The following is a 25,455-nucleotide window of genomic DNA, read 5'->3' on the forward strand; positions in this document are numbered from 1 at the left end:
TGTTTCTCTGTGTCGCCATGTCCTCGTGTCCTTCTTCACGGCCTTGGGTGGCTTTGTGTTTCTCCATCCCTGGTTTTGGGTGTCCTTGTGCTTCTCTGTGTCCTCTTGGCCTTGCACGTCCTCGTGTCACCGTGTCCTTCACATCCCCACGTCCTCGTGGCGTTGGGCCTTGGGTGCTCCTCGTGGTGCTGGTCAGTGTCACGCTGTCCTTGTGTCGCACTGTCCTCGTGTCATGCTGTCCTCATGTCACGCTGTCCTTGTGTCACGCTGTTCTCGTGTCACGCTGTTCTCGTGTCACGCTGTCCTCGTGTCACGGTGTCCTCGTGTCACGCTGTCCTCGTGTCACGGTGCTCCCGTGCTCTTCCACCCTCCTGGGGTTCTGTGTCTCCTCTGTGTTGTCCTGGCGTTGTGTCCTTGTGTCCTCCTGGTGTCACACGTCCCTCTGTCCTCTGCCATTGTGTCACCCCGTGTCCTTTCACACCACCACGTGTGTGTTTCTCCAGGTCCTTGTGTCCTCCTGGTGTCACCCACCCTTGTGTCACCCGTCCTCGTGTCGCCCATCTTTATGTCCTCCTGGTGTCACCCATCCTCATGTCACCTGTCCTTGTGTCCTCCTGGTGTCACCCATCCTCGTGTCACCTGGTGTCCTCGTGTCCTGCTGCCATTTCTCGTGCCCTGCTGTCTCTCCTCACCCTTGGGATGTTGCACATCCACACGTGACCCCCATGTCCCTCCATGTCCCATTGTCCCCCCGGTGTCCCCCCACCCTCACGCCCTCAGTGTCCTCACCCCCCCCCATTTTGCACGTCCGTGTGCCCGTGTGTGCCCTCGTGTGACACTGGGTGGCTGGGGGTGACCCTGCTGGGGGGCTTTGGGGACACCCCAGCCCCACCCACAATGTCACACCCCCCGAGTGTCCCCACGCGCCCTCGTGTCCCCGCCTGTCCCCACACCTGCACGCCCCTGTGCGATGGCACGCCCCGGCGTGGGCTGGGTGTCCCCGCGGTGACGGTGACGGTGACGGTGACGGTGACAGTGCCAGCCGGGCGTGGCCCGGGGGGGGTCTCTCGTGCCACCCCGCCCTCGTGCCAACACGCCCTCGCACACGATCCCGGGGACAACCACCGGTGTCACCGTGGCGACAGCATCCTCCGGGCGTGTTGCCAGGGCCGGTTGCCATGGCGCCGCCGGGGCTGGGTACCCGTTGCCATGGAGACGCCCGGGCCTGTCTCCCTGGCGACGGTTGTCACGGCACTGCCGGATGCTCCCGCCACGTCCTTGAGGGGGGACAGGAACGGGGGGGGCTGGAGGGTGACCGGGGGACCGGGGGGGCCCTGGGGTGCTGTGGGGCGCCCTGTGGGGTGCAGGGTCCCTTCAGGGTGCCCTGTGGGCTGTGGGATCCCTATAGGGTGCCCTATAGGGTCCATGGCGCCCGTGGGGTGCAGGCAGGGCACTATAGGGTGTGCCAGGGGGTGCTGGGACCCTGTGGGGTGCTATGGGGTGCCCTAAAGGGTGCTGGGACCTTATGGGATGCCCTCTAGGATGCAAGGTACCTGTGGGGTGCCCTATAGGGTGCTGAGCTCCTGTGGGGTACTATGGGGTGCCCTATAGGGTGCTGAGTTCCTGTGGGGTGCTATGGGGTGCCCTATAGGGTGCGGGGTCCCTGTGGGGTGCTATGGTGTGCCCTATAGGGTGCTGGGACCTTATGGGATGCCCTCTAGGATGCAGGGTACCTGTGGGGTGCCCTATAGGGCTGAGCTCCTGTGGGGTGCCCTGGGGTGCCCCATAGGGTGCGGGGTCCCTGTGGGGTGCCCTATAGGGTGCTGGGACTCTGTGGGGTGCTATGGGGTGCCCCATAGGGTGCTGGGTACCTGTGGGGTGCTATGGGGTGCCCCATAGGGTGCTGGGTCCCTGTGGGGTGCTATGGGGTGCCGCGAGGGATGTGGGGTGTGCTCAGGGTGTGCAAATCCCCACCAGGACGAAGCTCGGGGCGTGCAAATCACACCGGGGCGTGCAAACCCCGCCCCCCTCCCCATTGTGCCCCGCCCCCAAGGTCAATTCGAGGTCACGGGGTGGGGGATGGGGGGGGGGGTTGGGGACACACGTGGGGGGGTCCTGGGCACTAATTCCTCTGCCCCTCCCCCCCCGCTGCCCCCCGGGACCCCCAGAGGAAGAACCCGCGGTGGAAGGTGAGTGCGGGGGGTGCAAGGGGCGGGGGGGATTTTGGGGAGATTTTGGGGGGATTTGGGGGGGGGGGGGTTGGGGGTGTGGCCGCGCAGAGCCCCGTGTCACACCTGGGGCTGGGCGGGGTCTCACCCAGGTGTTGTGCAAGGGGCTCCAGGTGTGTGTGTGTGTGGGGGGGGGAGGGGGGGGTCCCGAGGGGCGTGGCCTGGGCGTCAGAGGGTGTGGTTTATGCAAAACAGCGGTGAGGGGCGGGGCTTGGCGCTCGTGCCGAGCACGTGGCTCCCGTGACGCTCACGCAGGGGGCGGAGCCACGCGAGGGGCGCACCTGCAGCTCCCGGCCATGACGTCACTCCCCTGGGGGCCCAATAGGATGCCGATATGCAAATGAAACCGGCAGCGCCGAGCCAATGAAGCGTGTGCGATGGGGTGGGGGCAGAGATATGCAAATTACAGCAGCGCGGCAGCCAATGGGAGGAGGGAGCGATGAGGCTGCTCTGGATTGGCTGAGCCCAGTCCCAAGGGGCGGGGCTTGCACGAGGGCATGAAAAGGGCGGAGCGTGGTTTATTCGAGGAGGCGTGGCCAGATCGAGGGGCGGGGCTTGCCCCCCACGTGCCCCGCACGAGGGTCCCGGGGTGGGGGAGGGTCCCCGCGCCAGGGGCGGCCCCGCCCCCCCGTGTCTCATCCCCTCCCCCACCCCCGGCTTTTCCCCGAAAAAACTCGGAAAAAGGGGAAAAACCCGCGGGAAGGCGGCGGGGGGGGGGGGGGAAGGGGAGGGGCGGCGCTTCCCGCGTGTCCCCGCCCCCCCCGCGCTTGTCCCCGCCCCCCCGCCCCCCCCCCCCCCCCCCCCCCCCGGCATCGCCCGATGCCGTCACAAGTTAAAGGAGGTTTAAGTTGTGACGGGGCCCCTCCCCCACCCGGGGCCCCTCCCCCCCCACCCCCACCCCCCCCCGGGGCCGCTCGGGCCTTTCGGTCATTTTGGGTTTTTTGGTTAATTTTTAATTTTTTTTAATTCTGATTTTTTTTTATGTTTATATTTTTAAATTAATTTCTCTTTCATCCCCATTTCCCCCTATTTTTCCCATGTTGCCGCTTTTCCTTTACTATTTCCTTTTTTCCCCCCATTTTTTCTTTAACATTTCCCGTTGTTTTGGCTTTTTCATTATTTTCCGGTTTTTTTAGATTATTTTCCCTTTTTAATTCATAGTTTTTCTTTTATTATTTTTCCTTTTCTCGTGATTTTCCCTTTATTTTGATTATTCCCCCTTTTTTAATGGATTTATACTTTTTAAGATATTTCCCCTTTTAAAGTTATTTTCCAGTTCATTATTTTTCCTTTTCTTGTACTTCTCCATTGTTAATTAATAGCTTTCTCCTTTTTTATCATTATCTCCCTATATCATTGTTTTCCTTTTGAAATTATTTTCCCTCTTTCAATAAATACTTTGAATATTCCCATTTTTATACCAGAGTTCTTTTTTTCACTTTCATTTTTTCCCCTTTCCCTTTGTTACTCTTTTTCTTCTTTATTTTCCCTCTTCGATAATTTTCCCTTTTAGAATTATTTTAATTTTCCCCACTTTTCCCCCACTTTTTTTTCCCTTTTTTTCCCTTGTGTTGCTGACTCCCCCTTTTTATCAATTTCCTCCTTTCCCTTGCTTTGACCCTTTTCACTTTTTTCCTCTTTTTCCTCCCTTTCCCCGCTTTCATCCCTTTCCCTCCTTTCCTTCCTTTTCCTTTCTTCCTTTTTTCTGTTTTTGCCTTTTTTTCCCCATTTCCCCGCTTTCTCTCATTTCCCCCCCTTTCATTTCCTTGCATTATTTTTATTTCCTCCCCCAATTTCCCTTTTCCCTCCACTTCGCCCCGTTTCCCTCCCCTCCCCTCCCCCCCGGAGTTTTACCACTTTCCCGGTTTTTCCCCCCCCCCCCCAAAACTTTTCCCGCCACTTTTGCTTTCGTTCTCCCGCCCCTCCCCCCACCTTTCCCACGCCCCTCCCCCTCCCCTCCCCTCCCCCCCAGGTCCCGCCCACCTGCGAGTCACCGGCCAAGGTAAAGACGCGCCCTCGGGCCCCTCCCCCACCCTCATCACCCTCATCATCCTCGCCCCTCCCCCACCACCCCCCCCCCCCCCCATCCCCCCCCCATCGTGTCTGTGGCTCGTGCGACACGGGGGGAGGGGCGGCCGCCTCGCACGGGGACGGGGGGGGGGGGAGGGGAGGGGAGGGGGCGGCCCCTCGTGCAAGGGGGGGGGATGGGGGGGGGGCTGTGACCCCTTGCACGAGGGCCGGGGGGAGGGGTCCGAACCCCTCCCCCCACAGCAGGAGGGGTCTGGGGGTCCTTGATCCCCCTCCTTGAGGGGGAGGGGGCCGGGGGGGTCCCTGCACGGGGTGGGGGAGGGGTCCTTGCACGAGGACCGAGGGTCCCCTTGCACCAACACGTGATGGGGGGGGTGGGGTGCGAGTGCCTCCCCCTCAGGGGACACCTGTGCACACCTGTGCACACCTGTGCGCACCTGGGCCCCGCCCTGACGCGCCCCTCCCCCAGGGCCCACCGAGGTCGCCGAGGGGGGGCCCGGCCGCGGCGCCGGCGAGATCCAGCAAGCGGCCAAAGGTCAGTGAGGGTCAGTGGGACCCCCCCACACACACCTGGGAGACCCCAGGACCCCCCAAACCCCACACACACACCTGGGAGGCCCCAGGACCCCCCAACCCCCCCCCCCCATGCACACCTGGGAGACCCCAGGACCCCCAAACCCCACACACACACCTGGGACACCCCAGGACCTCCCAGGACCCCCAAACCCCACACACACACCTGGGAGACCCCAGGACCCCCAAACCCCCCCCCACACACCTGGGACAACCCAGGACCCCCCAAACCCCCCCCCATGCTCACCTGGGACACCCCAGGACCCCCAAACCCCCCCCATGCTCACCTGGGACACCCCAGGACCCCCCAAACCCCCCAAACACACCTGGGAGACCCCAGGACCCCCCAAACACCACACACACACCTGGGAGACCCCAGGACCCCCCAAACCCCCCCCATGCACACCTGGGAGACCCCAGGACCCCCCAAAACCCCCCACACACACACCTGGGACTCCCCACGACCCCCCAAACCCCACACCTGTGCACACCTGGGACTCCCCAGGACCCCCCAAAACCCCCCACGCTCACCTGGGACCCCACAACAATGTCCCCGTGGTGAGGTGACCGTTGCGATGTCCCCATCACAACGTCCCCACGGCGACGTCCCCGTGTCCCCACACGAGGTCCTTGGGGCAGCGTCCCCCTCCCAGCAATGTCCCCACTGGCAGCTCCCCCACGCAAGGTCCCCGCTGGTGGGTCCCCATCGCGACGTCCCCACCACGATGTCCCCACGTAAGGTCTGGTGCAAGACCCCACAGCGATGTCCCCGTGGTGACGTCCCCGTGGCGCCAGGTCCCTTGTGCAAGGTCCCCATCGCAGTGTCCTCATGCCGAAGTCCCCACGGCAAGGTCCCCATGGCAAAGTCCCCTTCGCCGTGTCCCCGGTGGCAGTGACCCCATCACAACGTCCCTGTGCAAGTCCCCGTTGCGATGTCCCCACCACAAGGTCCTCGTTGCAAAGTCCCCATTGCCATGTCCCTGGTGCCAGGTCTCCTCTGGGATGTCCCCATGGCAATGTCCCCATCACAAGGTCCTTCTTGCGCTGTCCCCATGATGACGTCCTCATTGGGAAGTCGCCATTGCCACATCCCTGGTTCACGGTCCCCATGAGAGTGTCCCTGTGACAATGTCCCCATGACAACGTCCCCATGACAATGTCTCCGTGACAATGTCTCCATCACAATGTCCCCATGACAACGTCCCCATGAGAATGTCCCCATGAGAATGTCTCCGTGACAACGTCCCCATCACAATGTCTCCATGACAATGTCTCTATCACAATGTCCCCATCACAACGTCCCCATGACAACGTCCCCATGACAACGTCCCCATGACAACGTCTCCATGACAACGTCCCCATGACAACGTCCCCATGACAACGTCTCCATGACAACGTCCCCATGACAACGTCTCCATGACGTCTCCATGACAACGTCTCCATGACAACATCCCCATGACAACGTCCCCATGACAATGTCCCCATGACAATGTCCCCATGGCAATGTCTCCGTGACAATGTCTCCATCACAATGTCCCCATCACAACATCCCCATGACAATGTCCCCATGAGAATGTCCTTGTGACAACGTCGCCATCACAACGTCCCCATCACAACATCCCCATGATAACATCTCCGTGACAATGTCTCCATGACAATGTCTCCATCACAACGTCCCCATGACAACGTCCCCATGACAACGTCCCCATGACAATGTCTCCATCACAACGTCCCCATGACAACGTCCCCATCACAATGTCCCCACAACAATGTCCCCACAACAATGTCTCCATCACAACGTCCCCATCACAATGTCCCCATGAAAATGTCCCCATGACAGTGTCTCCATCACAATGTCCCCATGAGAATGTCCCTGTGACAACGTCCCCATGACAACGTCCCCATGACAATGTCTCCATCACAACTTCCCCATGACAACGTCCCCATGACAACATCTCCATGACAACGTCCCCATCACAATGTCCCCCTGATGATGTCCCCATCACAACATCCCCATGATAATGACCCCATCACAATGTCCCCATCACACCATCCCCATCACACCGTCCCCATCACACCGTCCCCCTGATGACGTCCCCATGACACCTCCTTGTCACAACCTCCCCATCCCCTGGCGCCAGCTCCCACCGACACCCCCCCCCCCCCAAGGCCACACCCTCCTTGCCAACGTCCCCATTCAACGTCCCCACACCGCGTCCCCGCTGTCCCCACCGCCAGGCCGCGCCGAGTACGTGGCCACGTTCCGGGGCAGCGAGTTCTTCTGCTACGACGTGTCGCGGTCGCCGGTGCAGAGCAGCGCGGACGAGCTGGCGCTGGCGTTCCGCACGCGGCAGCGCCACGGGCTCCTGCTGCACACCGGCCGCGCCGCCGACTTCCTGAACCTGTCGCTCAAGGCCGGCGCCGTGTGGCTCGTCATCAACCTGGGCGCCGGCGCCTTCGAGGCGCTGGTGGAGCCCGTCAACGGCAAGTTCCACGACGGCGGCTGGCACCACGTGCGCGTCACGCGCAACCTGCGGCAGGTACGGCGGGGAGGGGAGGGGGGAGGGCTGGACGGGTGCTGGGGAGCGTTGGGTGACCGCTCAAGGGGTCACCTTGGGCAGCTCCCCAACTGGGAGCACTGGGAGCAATGGTTGGCTTGGGCAGCTCCCCAACTGGGAGCACTGGGAGCCTTGGGCAGCTCCCCAACTGGGAGCACCGGGAGTGATGGTTGACTTGGGCTGCTCTCCAACTGGGAGCACTGGGCAGCCCCCCCAACTGGGAGCACTGGGAGCAGTGAGAGCGACAGTTGGTTTGCTCAGCTCCCCAACTGGGAGCACTGGTTGCCCTGACCAGTTCCCAACTGGGAGCACTGTGAGAGATCATTGCTGTGATCAGCTCCCCAACTGGGAGCACTGGGAGCCTTGGGCAGGTCCCCAGCTGGGAGCCTTGAGTGGCCACCTAATGGGTCTTCTCAGACAGTTTCCCAACTGGGAGCACTGGGCAGCCACCCAATGGGTTGGTCCTGGCCGGTTCCCCAACTGGGAGCACTGGGATGGGACTCTTGGCCAACCACCCCAACTGATCATTTTGCTGAGCTCCCCAACTGGGAGCACTGGGAGCAATGGGTGTCTTTATCAACCACCCAACTGGGAGCACCAGTACCTTGATCAGCTCCCCAGCTGGGAGCACTGGGTGTTTGGTTAAACTAGAGAACTGGGCATACTGGGAGCAATGGGTTCCTCAGTCTGCTCCCCAACTGGGAGCACTGGTTGTGCTGGTCAGCCATCCAACTGGGAGGGATGGACACATTAGCCAGCCACCCAACTGGGAGCACTGGGAGCACTGGGTGTCTTGCTCGAGCACCCAACTGGGAGCACTGGGAGCACTGGACATGCTGCTCAACCACCCCGCCGGCAGCACCGACCGCAGGATCTCTCTCTCCCCAACTGGGAGCACTGGTTCCATGGACCCTCCCAAACTGGGAGCACTGGACACACGAGGAGGGGGAGGGGGTCTCTGCCCACCCCCCACGGGGGGGTGACCGGTGGAGTTCGGGGGTTCCCCCCCCCCCGCCACCCCGCCCCCCCTTTTCTGACAACTCTCTGCTTCTCTCCCCACCCCCCCCCCCTCCACAAGGTGGGCGCCGCCCCTCCCCCTCCGTGCAACGCCCCACCCCCACCCCCCTCCTCGTGCCACGCCCCTCCCCCCTGTGTGTGCGCGTGCCACTAACACGCTTCCCCCCCCCCCCCCCGCCCGCGGGGCCCCCCCCCACTAACCTCCCGTCCCCCACTAATCCTGGGGGGGCCCCCCTTTAACAAAAACAACCCCAAATCCCCATCCCCAACCCCCCCCCCCCCAAAACCCAAAAAAAAACAAAAACAAACAAACAAAAAAAAAAACCCCGCGCCCCCCCCCCCCCCCCCCCCCCAAGCGCCCCCCAAACGTCACGTTTGTGTTTTGTCCTTCTCTCGCCGCCAGCACGCAGGGATCGGACACGCTATGGTAAACAAACTGCATTACCTGGTAGTTATCACTCTATTGTTACTCCTTGGCTTCGCCGTGGCCCCGCTCCCGACCCTTTGGGGCCGATCCGGGGGATTTTGGGCAAAAAAAAAAAAAAAAAATAATTTCACCCATCCGCCATCTCCGCAGGCCGAGCTTCGGCTCTCCCCCACCCCCCCCCCCCGCCCGCCCCACGCTCGTGGCAAAATAAACGAGAGCTGGTTCTACCCCCACCCCCACCCACCCTCCTCTTCCTCCCACCCCACCAAAAATCCTCGCTGAGGGGGCGTGTGATGCTCGATGGGGGTGAGGTGGCGCCTCAACCCATCTGCGACCCCGTTTTTGGGGTGAGTTTCAGCGCTTTTTGGGCAATTTTCACCCGGCTGCCGTCTTGCGGCTGAGCTGCGGCTCCCTCGTGCCAAAACGAGCCGGTTTTTCCCCCCCGAAAAAAATCCTTATCTGGGGCCAGGACGGTGATATTTTTTTCTCAAGAGGGTTCAGCTCCCGCTGTTTTGGGATGAATTTGACGGATTTAGGGCAATTTTCCCCCATCCACCATCCTGTGGCGGAGCATCACCTCCCCGATGCCAAAAATAGCTGGTTTCCCCCCCCCCCAAAAAAAAAAACCTTTTTCAGGGTGTGGTTTTCTCCATGGGGACAATGTGGGGTCCCACACGTCCCCAACTCGTTTTGGTGTGAATTAGGGAATTTTTTGGAATTTGGGTGACTGCAAAAACCCAGCACCTGCAGATCCCCAAACTAAAACCGACTGATTTCCACCCAAAAAGGTCAGGCCGGGCTCAGAAGTTGCCGATTTTCCCCAAGGGGATGATGTGGGCTCCCACTCCCCTATTTTGGGATGAATTTTAGACATTTTGGACAATTTTTCCCCCCCACACACCATCCAGGGCGTAGCCGCAGCTCCCTGGTCCCCAAACCAGCCGCTTTCACCCCAAAATCCAGCCCGGGCTGGGCTCCTTTTCCCCTGGGAACTTCTGTGGAGTCCCAGATCCCATTTTTGGGGTGATTTTTTTGGGATTTGGAGCAATTCGGTACCAATCCCACCCCCCCGAAGCAGCCAAGGCTCTGATTCTCCATAATTTCCCCAAAAAACGCGGCGCGGGTCGGGGGCAGGATGGAGACCCCCCCCCCCCCCCTCAAACACCTCATTTTGGGGCGAATTCCCGGGATTTTGGAGAATTTGCTGAGCGCGGCTCCGCAAGCCCCAAAACCGCCCCAAAATTTGGGGTCCTCCCCCCCAAAAACCCAGCTGTCACTCACGGAGGGGACGTGGGACCCCACCCCCCTCCCCTTTTTGGGGCGACTCCTTTGGATTTTTGCCCCGTTTTTACCAAAACCAGCCGCTTTCACCCCAAAACCCCGCCCGAGGGGGTGTCAGGACCCAAAGGGGGGGGGGGTGGGGGGGATGGGTGACTTCCCCCTCCCCCTTTTTTTTTTTTTCCGGGGGTGCCCCCTCCCCAAATCGAGGATGGAAACGGCGTTTTCAGGACAAGCTGCCGCCCCTCCCCCATTCCCCCCCCCCACCACCCGGCCGCCCCTCCCCCAAATCCCGCGCAGGCAGCGGGGCCGCCCCTCCCCCCCCCACGACCCCCCCAAGCCCCCCCCCGGGCTGGGGTCGGGCCCCGCTGGCTGCGCCCCTCCCCCCCCCGCACGCGCCTCGCACGGCCTGACTAACACCGGCCCCTCCCCCACCCCCACGACCCCTCCTCATCCTCCCCTCCCCTCCCCCACCCCCCCAGGGGGGCACCGGGGCCGCCCCCGCCGCGGGGGGAGGGGCTGGGGGGGGCGTCAGAGGGTGTGAGGTGCGTGCAAAGGTGTGCACAGGTGTGTAAATGTGTGTAAAGGTGTGCACAGGTGTGTACAGGTGTGTACATGTACAGGTGTGCGTGCAAAGGTGTGCCCAGGTGTGTACAGGTGTGTACATGTACAGGTGTGCGTGCACAGGGGTGCACAGGTGTATGTACAGGTGTGCACAGATGTGTAAAGGTGTGCACAGGTGTGCACAGGTGTACGTACAGGTTTGCACAGATGTGTACAGGTGTGTGTGCACAGGTTTGTACAGGTGTGTGTGCCCAGGTGTGTAAAGTTGTGCACAGGTGTGCGTGTGCAGGTGTGCAAAGGTGCGCACAGGTGTGTGTGTGCATGGGTGTGCACGGGTGTATGTACAGGTGTGTGTGCACAGGTGTGTCCCTCAAGGTGTGCATGTGCAGGTGAGGGATGGGAGGGTGTGCACAGGTGTGTACAGGTGTGTGTGAGCACAGTTGTGTGTGCAGGTGTGTACAGGTGTGTTCAGGTGCGTGTACAGGTGTGCAAGAGTCACTACAGGTGTGTGCAGGTGTGTAATGGTCACTGCAGGTGTGTGTGCTGGTGTGTACAGCTGTGTGCAGGTGTGTGCAGGTGTGTGTGCAGGTGTGTTTAGGTGTGTGCAGGTGAGTACAGGTGTGTGTGCAGGTGTGTGCAGGTATGTGTGCAGGTGAGTACAGGTGTGTACAGCTGTGTGCACAGATGTGTGTGCAGCTGTGTGCAGGTGTGTGCAGGTGTGTGTGCAGGTGTGTGTTCAGGTGTGTGTTCAGGTGTGTGTGCAGGTGTGTGTACAGGTGTGTGTTCAGGTGTGTGTTCAGGTGCGTACAGGTGTGTGTACAGGTGTGTGTGCAGGTGTGTGTACAGGTGTGTGTGCAGGTGTGTGTGCAGGTGTGTGTTCAGGTGTGTGTACAGGTGTGTGTGCAGGTGTGTGTACAGGTGTGTGTGCAGGTGTGTGTGCAGGTGTGTGTTCAGGTGTGTGTTCAGGTGTGTGTGCAGGTGTGTGTGCAGGTGTGTGTTCAGGTGTGTACAGGTGTGTGTGCAGGTGTGTGTGCAGGTGTGTGTTCAGGTGTGTACAGGTGTGTGTTCAGGTGTCTGTGCAGCTGTGTGCAGGTGTGTGTACAGGTGTGTGTGCAGGTGTGTTCAGGTGTGTGCACGCTCACACGCGTGCAAGCAGCCGCGGGGCTGCCCCCGTCCCCCCGGGGTCCCCCTGCACGCCGCCCCGCCCTCCCTTTGCACGCGCTTGCACACCTGTGCACGCCCCCGGCACACACACCTGTGCACGCCCCCGGCACACCTGTGCACGCCCCTGGCACACCTGTGCACGCTCCCCCCTCCCCCGCGCGCTGCCCCCACTAACGACCGCGTTTGTGTCTGAGCTTTCTTCTGCCCCGGGACCCCCCAAAACTCGTTACTAACCCCCCCCCTCCCCCCCGTGTCACCCCCCCCGTGTCACCCCCGTGTCACCCCCATGTCACCCCCTCCCCCCCCGTGTCACCCCCCGTGTCGCCCCCTCCCCACCTTGTGTCACCCCATGTCACCCCTCCCCCCCCGTGTCACCCCCCATGTCACCCCCTCCCCCCCCGTGTCACCCCCGTGTCGCCCCCTCCCCACCTTGTGTCACCCCTGTGTCACCCCCTCCCCCCCCGTGTCACCCACCCCGTTCTCACCTGGGGGGGCTCCTTGGGGGGCTCCTCCCGTCTCATCCGGAGATATTGGGGGGAGGGGGTTTCACCCCACCCCCCACCCCAGGGGTGCCCTTGTGACCCCCCCCCTTTATCCGCCCCCCCAGGTGACCCCAAATCCCCCCCGACCCTCACCCTCATTGTCCCCGTCACCGCCACCCCCATCACCCCGCACCCATCCCCCCTTTGTCCCCCGCTCCCCCCCCCCCCCCACCGTGTCCCCCCCCCCCCCCCCCCCAGTTTTGGGGTGCCCCGGCCGCGGGGGGGTCCCCGCTGAGGTGCCCCTCGTGCCGCAGGTGACCATCTCGGTGGACGGCATCCTGACCACCACGGGCTACACGCAGGAGGACTTCACCATGCTGGGCTCCGACGACTTCTTCTACGTGGGGGGGTCCCCCAACACCGCCGACCTGCCGGGGTCCCCCGTCAGCAACAACTTCATGGGCTGCCTCAAGGACGTGAGTCTGGGGGGGGGCTCGGGGGACCCCCCCCCCACCCTCACCTGGGGAGGGGTGCAGGTGGTGGGGCCGGGGGGGGCTCGGGTTGGGTCCCCCCAGCTCACCTGTGCGTGTCCCCGGGGACTGTGGGTCACATTTTGGGGACCCCCAGCTCACCTGTGCGTGTCCCCGGGGACTGTGGGTGACATTTTGGGGACCCCCAGCTCACCTGTGCGTGTCCCCGGGGACTGTGGGTGACATTTTGGGGACCCCCGACTCACCTGTGTGTGTCCCCAGGAGGTGTGGGTGACATTTTGGGGACCCCCAGCTCACCTGTGTGTGTCCTCAGGCGCTCTGGGTGACATTCTGGGGACCCTGACTCACCTGTGCATGTCCCCAGGAGTTGTTGGTAACATTTTGGGGACCCCCGACTCACCTGTGCATGTCCCCAGGAGTTGTTGGTAACATTTTGGGGACCCCCGACTCACCTGTGTGTGTCCCCAGGAGGTGTGGGTGACATTTTGGGGACCCTGACTCACCTATGTGTGTCCCCAGGGACTGTGGGTCACGTTTTGGGGACCCCCGACTCACCTGTGTGTGTCCCTGTGGCAGGGGTCACATTTTGGGGACATCCACGAGTCCTCAACTCACCTGTGTGTGTCCCTGAGGACTCTGGGTGACATTTTGGGGACATCCACGAGCCTCCCCTAGCTCACCTGTGCGTGTCCCCTGGGGCAGGGGTCACATTTTGGGGACCCCCACGAGTCCCCACCTCACCTGTGCGTGTCCCCCGGGGATGTTCCAGGTGCCACCGCAGGGCAGCAGCATCGGTGTGGGGGGGGGGGGGGTCGCGCCGCGCTGTTGGGCACCCCCAAACCCACCCCCCCCCAAACCTCACCTGTCCCCGCCCCCCCCCCCAGGTGGTTTACAAGAACAACGACTTCAAGCTGGAGCTGTCGCGGCTGGCGCAGGAGGGGGACGCGCGGGTGACGCTGCACGGGGCGCTGCTCTTCCACTGCGACCCCCCCCCGGCGCTGGACCCCGTCACCTTCGCCACCCCCCAGGCCCACCTGGCGCTGCCCACCTGGCGCCCGGCCCGCGCCGGCTCCGTCTCCTTCGACTTCCGCACCACGGAGCCCAACGGGGTCCTGCTCTTCGGGCAGGGCCCCCCCCGCGACCCCCCGGCCGCCGCCCCCCGCGGGCCCCCCCCGCCGCCCCCCGATTTCCTGGCGCTGGAGCTGCTGGACGGGCACCTGTACCTGCTGCTGGGCATGGGCGCGGCCGGGCTGCGGCTCCGCGCCAGCGCCCGCAAGGTCACCGACGGCGAGTGGTGCCACGTGGACGTGCAGCGCGACGGGCGCAAAGGTGAGCGGGCGAGGGAGGCGTCAGGTGTGCAAAGAGGGGTCCAGGTGTGCAAAGAGGGGTGTGCAGGTGTGCAAAGAGGGGTGCGGAGGTGTGCAAAGAGGGGTGCAGGTGTGCAAAGAGGGGTGCAGGTGTGCAAAGAGGGGTGTGGAGGTGTGCAAAGAGGTGTGCAGGTGTGCACAGGGTGTGCAGGCGTGCAAAGAGGTGTGCAGGTGTGCACAAGGTGTGCAGGGGTGTAAAGAGGGGTGTGCAGGTGTGCAAAGAGGGGTCTGCAGGTGTGTGGAGGTGTGCAGGGGATGTGCAGATGTGCAGGAGGGGTGTGCAGGTGTGTGCAGGGACTGTGCAGGTGTGAGGGTGTGAGCACACGGAGGGATCACAGGTGCGCAGGTGCGATCCACAGGTGTGCAGGGGGGGTGCACAGAGGGTTTGGGGGCATTCACAGGTGTGCAAGGGGTACATGAAGGGACACGGGTGTGCAAGGGGTGGTACAGGTGCAGTTCAGGTGTGCGGGGGCTGCTGGGGCAGGGTGTCCCCATTATCCCCCCTTTGCCATGCACTCGATGTCCCCCGCTGTCCCCTGATGTCCCCCCCGCTGTCCCCGCGCTGTCCCCCCGCTGTCCCCCCGCTGTCCCCCCCGCTGTCCCCGCGCTGTCCCCGCACTGTCCCCGCTGTCCCCGCTGTCCCCGCACTGTCCCCGCTGTCCCCGCTGTCCCCGCACTGTCCCCGCTGTCCCCCCGCTGTCCCCCCACTGTCCCCTGACGTCCCCCCGCTGTCCCCGCACTGTCCCCGCACTGTCCCCGCTGTCCCCCCGCTGTCCCCGCACTGTCCCCGCTGTCCCCGCTGTCCCCGCGCTGTCCCCGCACTGTCCCCGCTGTCCCCGCTGTCCCCCCGCTGTCCCCGCGCTGTCCCCGCACTGTCCCCGCTGTCCCCCCGCTGTCCCCCCCGCTGTCCCCCCGCTGTCCCCTGACGTCCCCCCGCTGTCCCCGCGCTGTCCCTGCGCTGTCCCCGCACTGTCCCCCCGCTGTCCCTGCGCTGTCCCCGCACTGTCCCCGCTGTCCCCCCGCTGTCCCCCTGCTGTCCCCGCGCTGTCCCCCCCGATGTCCCCCCGCTGTCCCGCACTGTCCCCGCTGTCCCCCCGATGTCCCCCCGCTGTCCCGCACTGTCCCCGCTGTCCCCCCCGATGTCCCCCCCGCTGTCCCGCACTGTCCCCGCTGTCCCCGCTGTCCCCCCGCTGTCCCCCCGCTGTCCCCTGACGTCCCCGCGCTGTCCCCAGGCTCGGTGTCGGTGAACAGCCGCAGCACGCCGTTCCTGGCCAGCGGGGACCGGGACGTGCTGGACGTGGGGGCCGAGCTGTACCTGGGGGGGCTCCCCGAGGGCCGGCCCGGCCCCCCCGCGCCCCCCGAGCTCTGGGCAGCGGGGCTGCGCCTCGGCTTCGTGGGCTGCGTGCGGGACCTGTTCGTGGACGGGCGGAGCCGCGACGTGCGGGCGCTCCTGGCCACCGGGGGGGCCCCGGGGGTCGCCCCGCTCTGTGCCAGGGACCCCCCCCGGCTGTGCGCCAGCGGTCCCTGCCGGAACGGGGGGACGTGTCGCGAGGGCTGGAACCGCTTCGTGTGCGACTGTCGCGGCACCGGCTACCTGGGGCCGCGCTGCGAGACAGGTGAGGGGACAGCGGCGACAGCGGGGGTGGGGCCGCACGGCGGGCGTGGCACCCCCCGAACACCTGGGTGAGCCGGGGGAGGGGGGCTGGGGGGGATTGAGGGTGACACGGGACCCCGAGGTGACACGGCGGGGGACTGGGGGGTCACACCTGAGGGGGGCATGGGGTACCTGGGACAGGTGAGGAGGGGGGATGGGGGGATTGGGACCCTCTGAACAGGTGGGTCCCCTCTTGGGGGGAAGGGGGGGGTGCCTGGATGTCCCCAGGGACACCTGGGAGCACCTGGACACCTGAGCCCGCCCCCCGGGACACCTGGGTGTCCCCTGGATGGGTGGCTCCCCCAGAGATGGGGGTCCCCAGGCACCTCCAGTCCCGGGGGGTGGCACCCAGTGGCAGTGTCCCTTGTCCCCCACGGGCTCTGGTGCTCAGCTAGGGCAGGGCTCACCTGGCCGTGGGGTCCTGACTCCAGGGGAGCCCTGGGGACACCCTGGGGACACCTGGGGACACTCTGGGGACACTCTGGGGACAGCGGGGGTGGCCATGCCGAGGGTGACGGGGGTCCCTGTCCCCGCAGAGGCGGCGGTGCTGAGCTATGACGGCAGCATGTACCTGAAGGTGCAGGTGCCAGGCGAGCAGACGGAGGCCGAGGACGTGTCCCTGCGCTTCATGTCCCCCCGCGCCTTCGGCCTCGTCCTGGCCACCACCTCGCGCCACTCGGCCGACACCCTGCGCCTCGAGCTGGACGGGGGGCGCATGAAGCTCACCCTCAACCTGGGTGAGCCCCCCCCCGAGACCCCGCAGAGCCCCCCAGAGAACCCCCGGAACGTCCCTGAAATGTCCCCGAGACCTCCCCGAAATCCTCCCCAAAACGGGGCCCGAGTCGGTTCTGGACCCTAAAATGGTTCTTGGGACTACAAAATAGGGCCTGGGACCCTAAAATGGTTCTTGGGACCCTAAAATGGTTCCTGGGACCCTTAAATGGTGCCTGGGATCCTCCCAAAATGGTCAAAATGGTGCCTGGGATGCCACAGTGATGCTCAGGACGCCAAACTGGTGCCCAAATCAGCTCTTATGACCCCAAAAATGGTCAGGTTGATCCTTGGGATCCCAAAATATCCCCAAAGCAGCTTATGGCCCCAAAATGACCCGATGTTGGTGGCTGGGAGCTCAGAATGATGGCCAGGACCGCAAAATGGTGCCCAGGTCACTTCTCCTGACCCTAAAATTGTCAGGTTCATGCCTAGGACCCCAAAAAGAGTGCCCAGGTCCCAAAGATTTTCCCCAAAATGGTGTCTGGGTTGGTCCTTGCAATCCCAAAATGGTCAAATTGGTGCCTGGGACCCCAAAACTTCCCCCAGAGTTGCTCAAGCAGCTCATGACCCCCAGATGGTGCCCAGGGCCCAAGAACGGTGCCCCAGGCACCCCCAGAATCGCACCTGTGACCCCCAAAGTGGCCCTGGAGGGTCACCAGAGCCACCTCGGTGTCCCCGACTCCCTCCCCCTCCCCCCCCCACCGGGATTGGGGCCTTCGTGACCCCCCCGCTGCCACTTGGGGCACAGCGCCGGGACCCCCCGAGGGGTTGAGGGTCCCCCCCAGAGGATTGGGGACCCCCCCAGGGTCGGGGACCCCTCCTGCAGCCCCTTACATTGGGGGGGACCCCCATGGGGCTGCAGGTCCTCTGCAGGGTGGGGACCCCCCCAAGGGGTTGGAGATCCCCCCTAAGGGGTTGGGGACCCCCCCATGGGATTGGGGACCCCCCGATGGGATTGTGGACCCCCCCAAGGGGTTGGAGATCCCCCCCTAAGGGGTTGGGGACCCCCCCATTGGATTGGGGACCCTCCCAGTGGGATTGTGGACCCCCCCAAGGGGTTGGAGATCCCCCCCTAAGGGGTTGGGGACCCCCCCAGGGAGTTGAGGATCCCCCATGGGATTGGGCCCCCCCCGGGTCCCGGCGTTTGCCCCCCCCCGCCCCGCAGCGGTTGACGAGGGGGGGCCCAGCCCTGGGTGGGATCCCCCCGGATCCCCCCGGATCCCCCCGGATCCCCCGGGCTGGGCCCTCAGGGCGGCCGTGCCCCCCCGCGAGGTGCCAGAGACCCCCTAAACCAGTCCCTCCCAGTCCTCCCAGTCCCTCCCAGTCCTCCCAGTCCTCCCAGTCCCTCCCATCACATTCCCAGTCCCTCCCAGTCCCCCCAGTCCCTCCCAGTCCTCCCAGTCCTCCCAGTCCCATCTTATTCCCATTCCTCATCCCATCCCACCCCATCCCAGTCCATTCCCAGTAACCCCCAGTCCATCCCAGTCCATTCCCAATCCCTCCACTCCCTCCCAATCCAATCCCAGTCCCTCCATCCCATTCCCAGTCCCTCCCAGTGCCCCCCCTCTGGCACCTCGCCCCCCCCGGCCGCCCCCCCGTCCCCGGGGCGCCCCCTGGCGGCGGCTGCGAAGGGCCTGACCCGTGTCTTCTCTCCCCAGACTGTGTCCGCGTGGGCTGTCACCCCAGTAAGTGCCACCCCCGCCCCGGGACACCCCCGGACACCCCCGGGACACCTCCGGGACACCCCCAAACCCCCCAACCCCCCTGGGACACCCGGCCCCCAAAACCCCCCATGAACACCCCCAAAACTCCCCCAAACACCCCTTGGGACGTGCCCCAAACCCCCTGGAGACACCCCCTGGGGACACCCCCAGACCCTCTGGATCACCCCAAAACCTCCACAGGGACCCCCAAACCCCTCCTGACCCCCCCACCTGGGTTTGGGGTGCGCAGGTGGGTTCAGGGGTTCACACCTGGGCGGTGCCCCCGGCTTCTCTCCTGGGCCGCTTCCAGCTGTGAACATCTGGCGGCACCCAGTGCCACGGTGTCCCAGTGCCACCCAGTGCCACCCAGTGCCACCCAGTGCCACCCAGTGCCACCAGCTGCTACAGTGTCACCTGTACTGGTGGCCCAGTGTCCCCAGTACAGTGCTGTCCCCCAGTGTCACTGGTGTCACCTGGTGTCACTGGTGTCACCCAATGTCATTGGTGTCACCCAGGGCCATGGTGTCACCAGTACAGTGGTGTCCCCCGGTGCCACTGGTGTCTCCTTGTCCCTGGTGTCCCACAGTGTCCCTGGTGTCCCTGATGACCGCGGTGCCCCCGGTGTCCCTGATGTCACCAGTGTCCCCAGTGTCACTGGTGTCACCTGGTGTCACTGGTGTCCTGGTGTCACCCAGTGTCACTGGTGTCACCCAGTGCCATGGTGTCACCAGTACATTGGTGTCCCCCGGTGCCACTGGTTTCTCCTTGTCCCTGGTGTCCCTGGTACCCCTGATGACCCTGGTGCCCCCGGTGTCCCTGATGTCCCCACTGTCCCCGGTGTCCCCAGTGTCCCTGGTGTCACCGGTGTCCCTGATGTCCCCACTGTCCCCGGTGTCCCCAGTGTCCCTGGTGTCACCGGTGTCCCTGATGTCCCCACTGTCCCCGGTGTCCCCGGTGTCCCCAGTGTCCCTGGTGTCACCGGTGTCCCTGATGTCACCGGTGTCCCCGGTGTCCCTGGTGTCCCTGGTGTCCCTGATGTCCCCGGTGTCCCCGGTGTCCCCGGTGTCCCCGGTGCCCCCGGTGTCCCCGGTGTCCCTGGTGTCCCCACTGTCCCCGGTGTCCCCGGTGTCCCTGATGTCACCGGTGTCCCTGGTGTCCCCACTGTCCCCGGTGTCCCCGGTGTCCCCGGTGCCCCTGGTGTCCCCGGTGTCCCTGATGTCACCGGTGTCCCTGGTGTCCCCGCTGCCCCCAGGCAAGGGCCCTGAGACGCTGTTCGCGGGGCAGCGGCTGGATGACAACGAGTGGCACTCGGTGCGGGTGGCCCGGCGCGGGCGCAGCCTCCAGCTCGCCGTCGACAACGTCACCGTCGAAGGTGACACCGCGGGGACGGGGCGGGGGGACCTTGGCCTGGGTTCTGGGGGTCACCGGGGGGCTCAGCTCCGTGGGGACGTGGCCAGTGGGGCTGCAGGTCCGTGGGACGGGGATGAAAGTCCATGGGATGAGGATGAAGGTCCATGGGACAGGGATCCATGAGGACAGGGATGAAGGTCCATGGGATGGGGATGAAGGTCCATGGGGACATTGGTGCTTGGGGACATGGTTGAAGGTCCATGAGAACATGGTTGAAGGTCCATGAGAACATGGATGAAGGTCCGTGGGACAGGGATGAAGGTCCTTGGGGATATTGGTGCTTGGGGACATGGTAACCAGGTCCATGGGGACATGGTTGAAGGTCCATGGGATGGGGATGAAGGTCCATGGACAGCGATGAAGGTCCTTGGGGATATGGATGAAGGTCCACGGGATGGAGATGAAGGTCCATGGGAACATAGTTAAAGGTCCATGGGACAAGGATGAAGGTCCTTGGGGACATGGATGAAGGTCCATGGGATGGGGATGAAGGTTCATGGACAGGGATGAAGGTCCTGGGGGACATGGATGAAGGTCCATGGGATGGGGATGAAGGTCCATGGGACAGGGATGAAGGTCCATGGGATGGGGATGAAGGTTCATGGACAGGGATGAAGGTCCTGGGGGACACGGGTGCACGGGGACAAGGTGACCAGCCCTGTGAGGACACCGCACACAGCCTGGAGGTCCACGGGACACACCCATGGCGCGGTGGCACACGCTCCCGGTGCCACCCCCGTGCCCCCCACGCCCCCCAGGACAGCTGTCGGGCTCGCACACCCGCCTGGAGTTCCACAACATCGAGACCGGCATCGTCACCGAGCGCCGCTTCCTGGCCGTGGTCCCGTCCAACTTCCTGGGCCACCTGAGCGGGCTGGTGTTCAACGGGCTGCCCTACCTGGACCTGTGCCGCGACGGCGACATCAGCTCCTGCGAGCTCAACGCCCGCTTCGGCCGCCGCGCCATCGTGGCCGACCCGGTGGCCTTCGGGGGCCGCGGCTCCTACGTGGCGCTGGCCACGCTCCAGGCCTTCGCCTCCTTCCACCTCTTCTTCCAGTTCAAGACCACGGCGCCCGACGGCCTCATCCTCTTCAATGGCGGCAGCGGCTCCGACTTCCTGGTCGTCGAGCTGGTCAAGGGGTGAGGGGGACACCGGGGGGATGTCCTGGGCACCTCAGAGGTCTTGGGGCCACCAAACCCCTGCTGGGGAGCTCAGGGATCTTCACAGATCTTGGGGGACGCCTGTGGGGTCCTTGGGGATCTCGGGGAACACCTGGGAAGCTCAGAGACCACTTGGGACATGTTGGGGGTCCTGGGTGGGGGCTTTAGGGACATCCTGGGGACCTTGGGGACCTCCAGGGGATGTCAGAGACCACCTGGGACACGTGGGAGGTCCTGGGGACCTTGGGAACCATATGGGGACCTCCTGAACCTCCTGGGGACCTCCTGGGTGCCCTGGGAACCCTGGGGACACCAGGGGGGCCCTGAGGACCCCGAAACCCCCCGGGGACCTTCTGAACCATTTCAGACCTTGGGACCCCCTCCGGGGCCCCCCCACCCCATGGTGACCCACCCAGCCTTAGGCTCCGCCCCTATGGCACAAGCTCCTCCTCATGGGTCGGGCCACGCCCATAACGACCACACCCAATGTGGCCACACCTCCCCTATTGGCCACGCCCCCGGCCCAGTTACACTCCCTGTATTTGGGGGGGGGGGGTCCCTTTGTCCCTTCCCCAGGTGAGCCCCCGCCCTCAGGTGAGTCCCCCCCCTTTGCCACAAGGCCACGCCCCACGAGGCCACGCCCCCTTTTCAGGTACATCCACTACGTGTTCGACCTGGGCGAGGGCCCCTCGCTCATGAAGGGCAACTCGGAGCAGCCGCTGCACGACGGGCGCTGGCACGAGGTGGCCGTGGCACGGGAGGGGGGGGCCCTGCACGGGCTGCGCGTGGACGGGAGACCCGTGACCCAGCACGGGCAGGGCGCCCGCGGGCTGCAGCTCAAGGGTGAGACCCGGGGCACACCTGGGGGGGCAGGTGGGGCACACCTGGGACACACCTGGGGATGGCTGGGATACACCTGGGATACACCTGGGGACAGCAGGGACACAACTGGGATGCACCTGGGATCACCTGGGACACACCTGGAGCACCTGGGGCACACCTGGGATCACCTGGGGCACCTGGGGCACACCTAGGAGAGGGTACAGGTGTGTGGGTACCTCATGACCCAGCACGGGCAGGGCGCCCGCAGGCTGCAGCTCAAGGGTGAGACCTGGGGCACACCTGGGGGACAGGCGGGGCACACCTGGGGGCGGCTGGGACACACCTGGGACACACCTGGGGACAGCTGGGACACACCTGGGGCACCTGGGACACACCTGGGGACAGCTGGGACACACCTGGGACACACCTGGGGTACACCTGGGGACAGCTGGGACACACCTGGGGACAGCTGGGACACACCTGGGATACACCTGGGGCACCTGGGATTGCCTGGAATACACCTACCTGGGTGACACACCTGGGTGACACCTGGGGACACCTGGGGGAGGGCACAGGTGTGGGGATGGTCCCAGGCTGGATGGGAGGGGTCACCCCAGTGGGGTACCCACAGGGGGGTGTCCCCTCACCCCTTGAGTGACCCCCCCAGTGTCCCCCGGGTGCACCTGGACATCGAGGGGGGGGAACAATGTGACACGGGGGGAGCCTCCCCCATGGGTGACACCCCCCAGGTCAGGGGAGGGGGGCTCATCCCGAGGCTGTTTTGGGGTGCGGACAGAGCGGTCGGTGCCCGCCAGGTGACCCCCCCCGTGCCCCCCCCCCAGGTGAGCTGTACGTCGGGGGGGTCAGCCCGGGGCTCCTGGGCCGCCTCCCGCGGCTCGTGGCCTCCCGGGGGGGCTTCCGGGGCTGTTTGGCCTCGCTGGACCTGAACGGGCGCCTGCCCGACCTGCTGGGGGACGCCCTGAGACGCGTGGGGGACGTGCGGAGGGGCTGCGACGGTGAGAAACGGGGGGGGCACGGGGGGGGGCACGGGGGTCTGGGGGCTGCAGAGTGTGGGGGGTGTGCGGGGGGGGCTGGGATGGTGAGAATTGGGGGGTAACGGGGGGGTCTGGGGGCTGCAGAGTGTGGGGGGTGTGCAGGGGGGGCTGGGACTGTGAGGATTGGGGGGCACCGGGGAGGGCTGAGGGGTGCAGGGGTCTGGGGGTGTCTGGAATTTTTTTTTGGGGTGTCTGGAGGGTTTTTTTGGGAGTGTCTGGGAGTTTTCCGAAGGGTTAGGGGGTGCACGGGTGGGCAGGGGGCTAGGGGGGGGGCACGGGGGGGGGGCACAAGGAGGTGTTTGGGGTGGGGAGGACACAAAGGTGGAGGGAGGGGGAGGAGGAGGAGGAAGGGATTTAAGGCCACAAAAGCCCACGGAGAGCCCCCCCCGCGGCCGGGGCCGGGTTTGGGGGAGCCCGGGGGGGGTCCCCACGAGCCCGGTGCCCCCCAGGCCCCAGCACGACGTGCGCCGAGGACTCGTGTGCCCACGGGGGCGTTTGCCTGCAGCAGTGGGACGGCTTCACCTGCGACTGCAGCATGACGGCCTTCGGGGGGGCCGGCTGCGCCGAGCGTGAGTGGGGGGCCAGGGGGGCTTGGGGGGGCCAGGAGGGGCTGGGGGGGGGGCTCGGGGGAACTCGGTGGAGCGTCTGTGCCAAGTGTGAGTGGGGGGCCAGGGGGGTTTGGGGGGGCCAGGAGGGATTGGGGGGGCTCAGGAAGGCTCAGGGGGGAAGCTTTGCCCAGTTTGAGTGGGGGGCTCAGAGGGGATGTGGGGGCACGAGGGGATTTGGGGGCACAGAGAGGATTTGGGGGGGGTCAGGGGCCTTGGAGGAGTGGCTGTGCCCAGTTTGAGTGGGCGTCTCAGGGGGATTTGGGGGCCACGAGGGGATTTGGGGGGCTCCAGGGCCTTGGAAGAGCAGCTGTGCCCAGTTTGAGTGGGGGGCACGAGGGGATTTGGGGGCACAGAGGGGATTTGGGGGGCTCAGGGGTTTTGGGGGGGTCAGGGGGCTTGGAGGAGCGGCCGTGCCCAGTCTGAGTGGGGGGCTCAGGGGGATTCGGGGGGCTCAGGGAGATTTGGGGGCCACAGAGGGGCACGCGTGGCTCAGGGGGACACGAGGGGACACACAAGGGGCTCGGGGGTCCCAGGGTGGGGGACACCCCACAGCGGGGGGGAGCCCAGGACCCCCCAGGAGCGAGCAGAGGGGGCAGGTGGCCCTTGTCCCTCGGAGGGGACACGCGTGTCACTCGCGCGGGGGGTGTGCGGCTGTGTGACCCCCCCCCCCACACACAAAGGGGACAAGTGTCCCTCGCTGAGGTGGCTCCGTCACTTCCTTTGTGCCCCCATGGCCCTAAGGAGGGCAGGTGGCAGCGGGGGTGTCACCTGTGCCACCCGTGTCACCTGTGCCACCTATGCCACCCGTGTCACCTGTGCCACCTGTGTCACCTGTGCCACCCGTGTCACCTGTGCCACCTGTGCCACCCGTGTCACCTGTGCCACCTGTGTCACCTGTGCCACCTATGCCACCCGTGTCACCTGTGCCACCCGTGTCACCTGTGCCACCTATGCCACCCGTGTCACCTGTGCCACCCGTGTCACCTGTGCCACCTGTGTCACCTGTGCCTGGCACGAGGGTTCCGTGTCCCCCCAGGGCTCCCACACGAGGGACACGAGGGACACGAGGGACACGAGGGACACGAGGGACACGTGTCCCTGGCCCGGGGGTGGCTCTGTCCCCTGCCCGAGGGTCCCGTGTCCCCACGGCCCCTAACGAGGGGCAGGTGGCAGCACGTGGGACACCCGTGTCCCTCACGTTGGGGGGGAGGGGGGGCTCCGTGGGGCAGGACGTGGCTCACGGGTGTCCCCCCCCCCGTGGGGCAGGACAGGCTGTGGGGACACCGGAGCGGGGGGGGGTGGCACTGCCGAGGGTCGCTGTGGGGCTGGGCCCCGCCGTGGGGCACGGGGACAGCTCCGCCTGTGGGGCTCTGTGGGTCACGGGTGGGGAGGGGGGGGGGCTCTGTGGGGCTCCAGGGATCCCCGCGGGGCGGCCCCGACCCCCGATCGTCCCCGATTGTCCCCGCGGGGTCCCCGCGGGTGGCCGTGGGTCCGGGGACCCCTCCGCGGCTCCCCGTGGGGCGGCCCTGGGGCTGCCGCGACCCCCACCGGGGGCTCTGTGGGGCTCCCCCCGCCCCCCGCCGGGGGGGTCCGTGGGTTCCCCCTCGTGGGTCGCGCGTGGCCCCTCCCCCCCCCGGCCCCTCCCCCCGCCCCTCCCCCGCCCCCGCCCCTCCCGCTGCAGCAGCCGCCGCCGCCGCCGCCGCCGCCCCACGGCCGCCCGCGCCCACCGCCCCACGGCCCCGCCGCCCCGCCGGCCCCACCGCCCCACGGCCCCGCCGGCCCCACCGACCCTCCGGCCCCACCGCGCCGCCGCCGCCGCCCAGGCCAGAGCCCCCCGGCACAGCCCCCGCTTCATCCCCATCGCCATCCTCATCCTCATCCCCATCCTCATCCCCATCCTCAGCCTCCCGCAGCCCCCGGCCCCCGCCCCACATCGCCCCCCACCCCCCCCCCCCGCTCCATCTCCCCCCCTCCCGCATCCCCCCCCGCCCCTCATTTCCCGGCCCCACATCGCCCCCACCCCCGATCCCGCACCCCCCCCCCTCTCCATTTCCCAGCCCCCCCCCCGCATCGCTCCTGCCCCACATCCCG

General features: G+C 65.6%; 1 protein-coding gene across 14 annotated transcripts in view; it reads left to right on the forward strand.

Annotated features, from left to right (window-relative positions):
• Nucleotides 1-25,455, forward strand: part of NRXN2 (neurexin 2) — a 45,575-nt gene that overhangs the window by 4,838 nt on the left and 15,282 nt on the right. For 3 of the 14 annotated variants that reach the window (XM_053968194.1, XM_053968207.1, XM_053968201.1), the window contains exons 3-17: nucleotides 2,169-2,189; nucleotides 4,201-4,230; nucleotides 4,726-4,791; nucleotides 7,068-7,369; nucleotides 8,808-8,852; nucleotides 12,634-12,795; nucleotides 13,695-14,139; nucleotides 15,410-15,793; nucleotides 16,368-16,568; nucleotides 18,264-18,290; nucleotides 19,561-19,680; nucleotides 20,477-20,858; nucleotides 21,532-21,722; nucleotides 22,544-22,717; nucleotides 23,206-23,325. In XM_053968194.1, coding sequence (XP_053824169.1) covers nucleotides 2,169-2,189; nucleotides 4,201-4,230; nucleotides 4,726-4,791; nucleotides 7,068-7,369; nucleotides 8,808-8,852; nucleotides 12,634-12,795; nucleotides 13,695-14,139; nucleotides 15,410-15,793; nucleotides 16,368-16,568; nucleotides 18,264-18,290; nucleotides 19,561-19,680; nucleotides 20,477-20,858; nucleotides 21,532-21,722; nucleotides 22,544-22,717; nucleotides 23,206-23,325 — 2,670 coding nt within the window. The remainder of the gene's footprint in view (nucleotides 1-2,168; nucleotides 2,190-4,200; nucleotides 4,231-4,725; nucleotides 4,792-7,067; nucleotides 7,370-8,807; nucleotides 8,853-12,633; nucleotides 12,796-13,694; nucleotides 14,140-15,409; nucleotides 15,794-16,367; nucleotides 16,569-18,263; nucleotides 18,291-19,560; nucleotides 19,681-20,476; nucleotides 20,859-21,531; nucleotides 21,723-22,543; nucleotides 22,718-23,205; nucleotides 23,326-25,455) is intronic. The other 11 variants (XM_053968195.1, XM_053968202.1, XM_053968196.1 and 8 more) reach the window with 6 other exon arrangements.

The sequence above is a fragment of the Vidua chalybeata genome, chromosome 32 (assembly GCF_026979565.1).
Source record: "Vidua chalybeata isolate OUT-0048 chromosome 32, bVidCha1 merged haplotype, whole genome shotgun sequence".
NCBI classification, from domain to species: domain Eukaryota; kingdom Metazoa; phylum Chordata; class Aves; order Passeriformes; family Viduidae; genus Vidua; species Vidua chalybeata.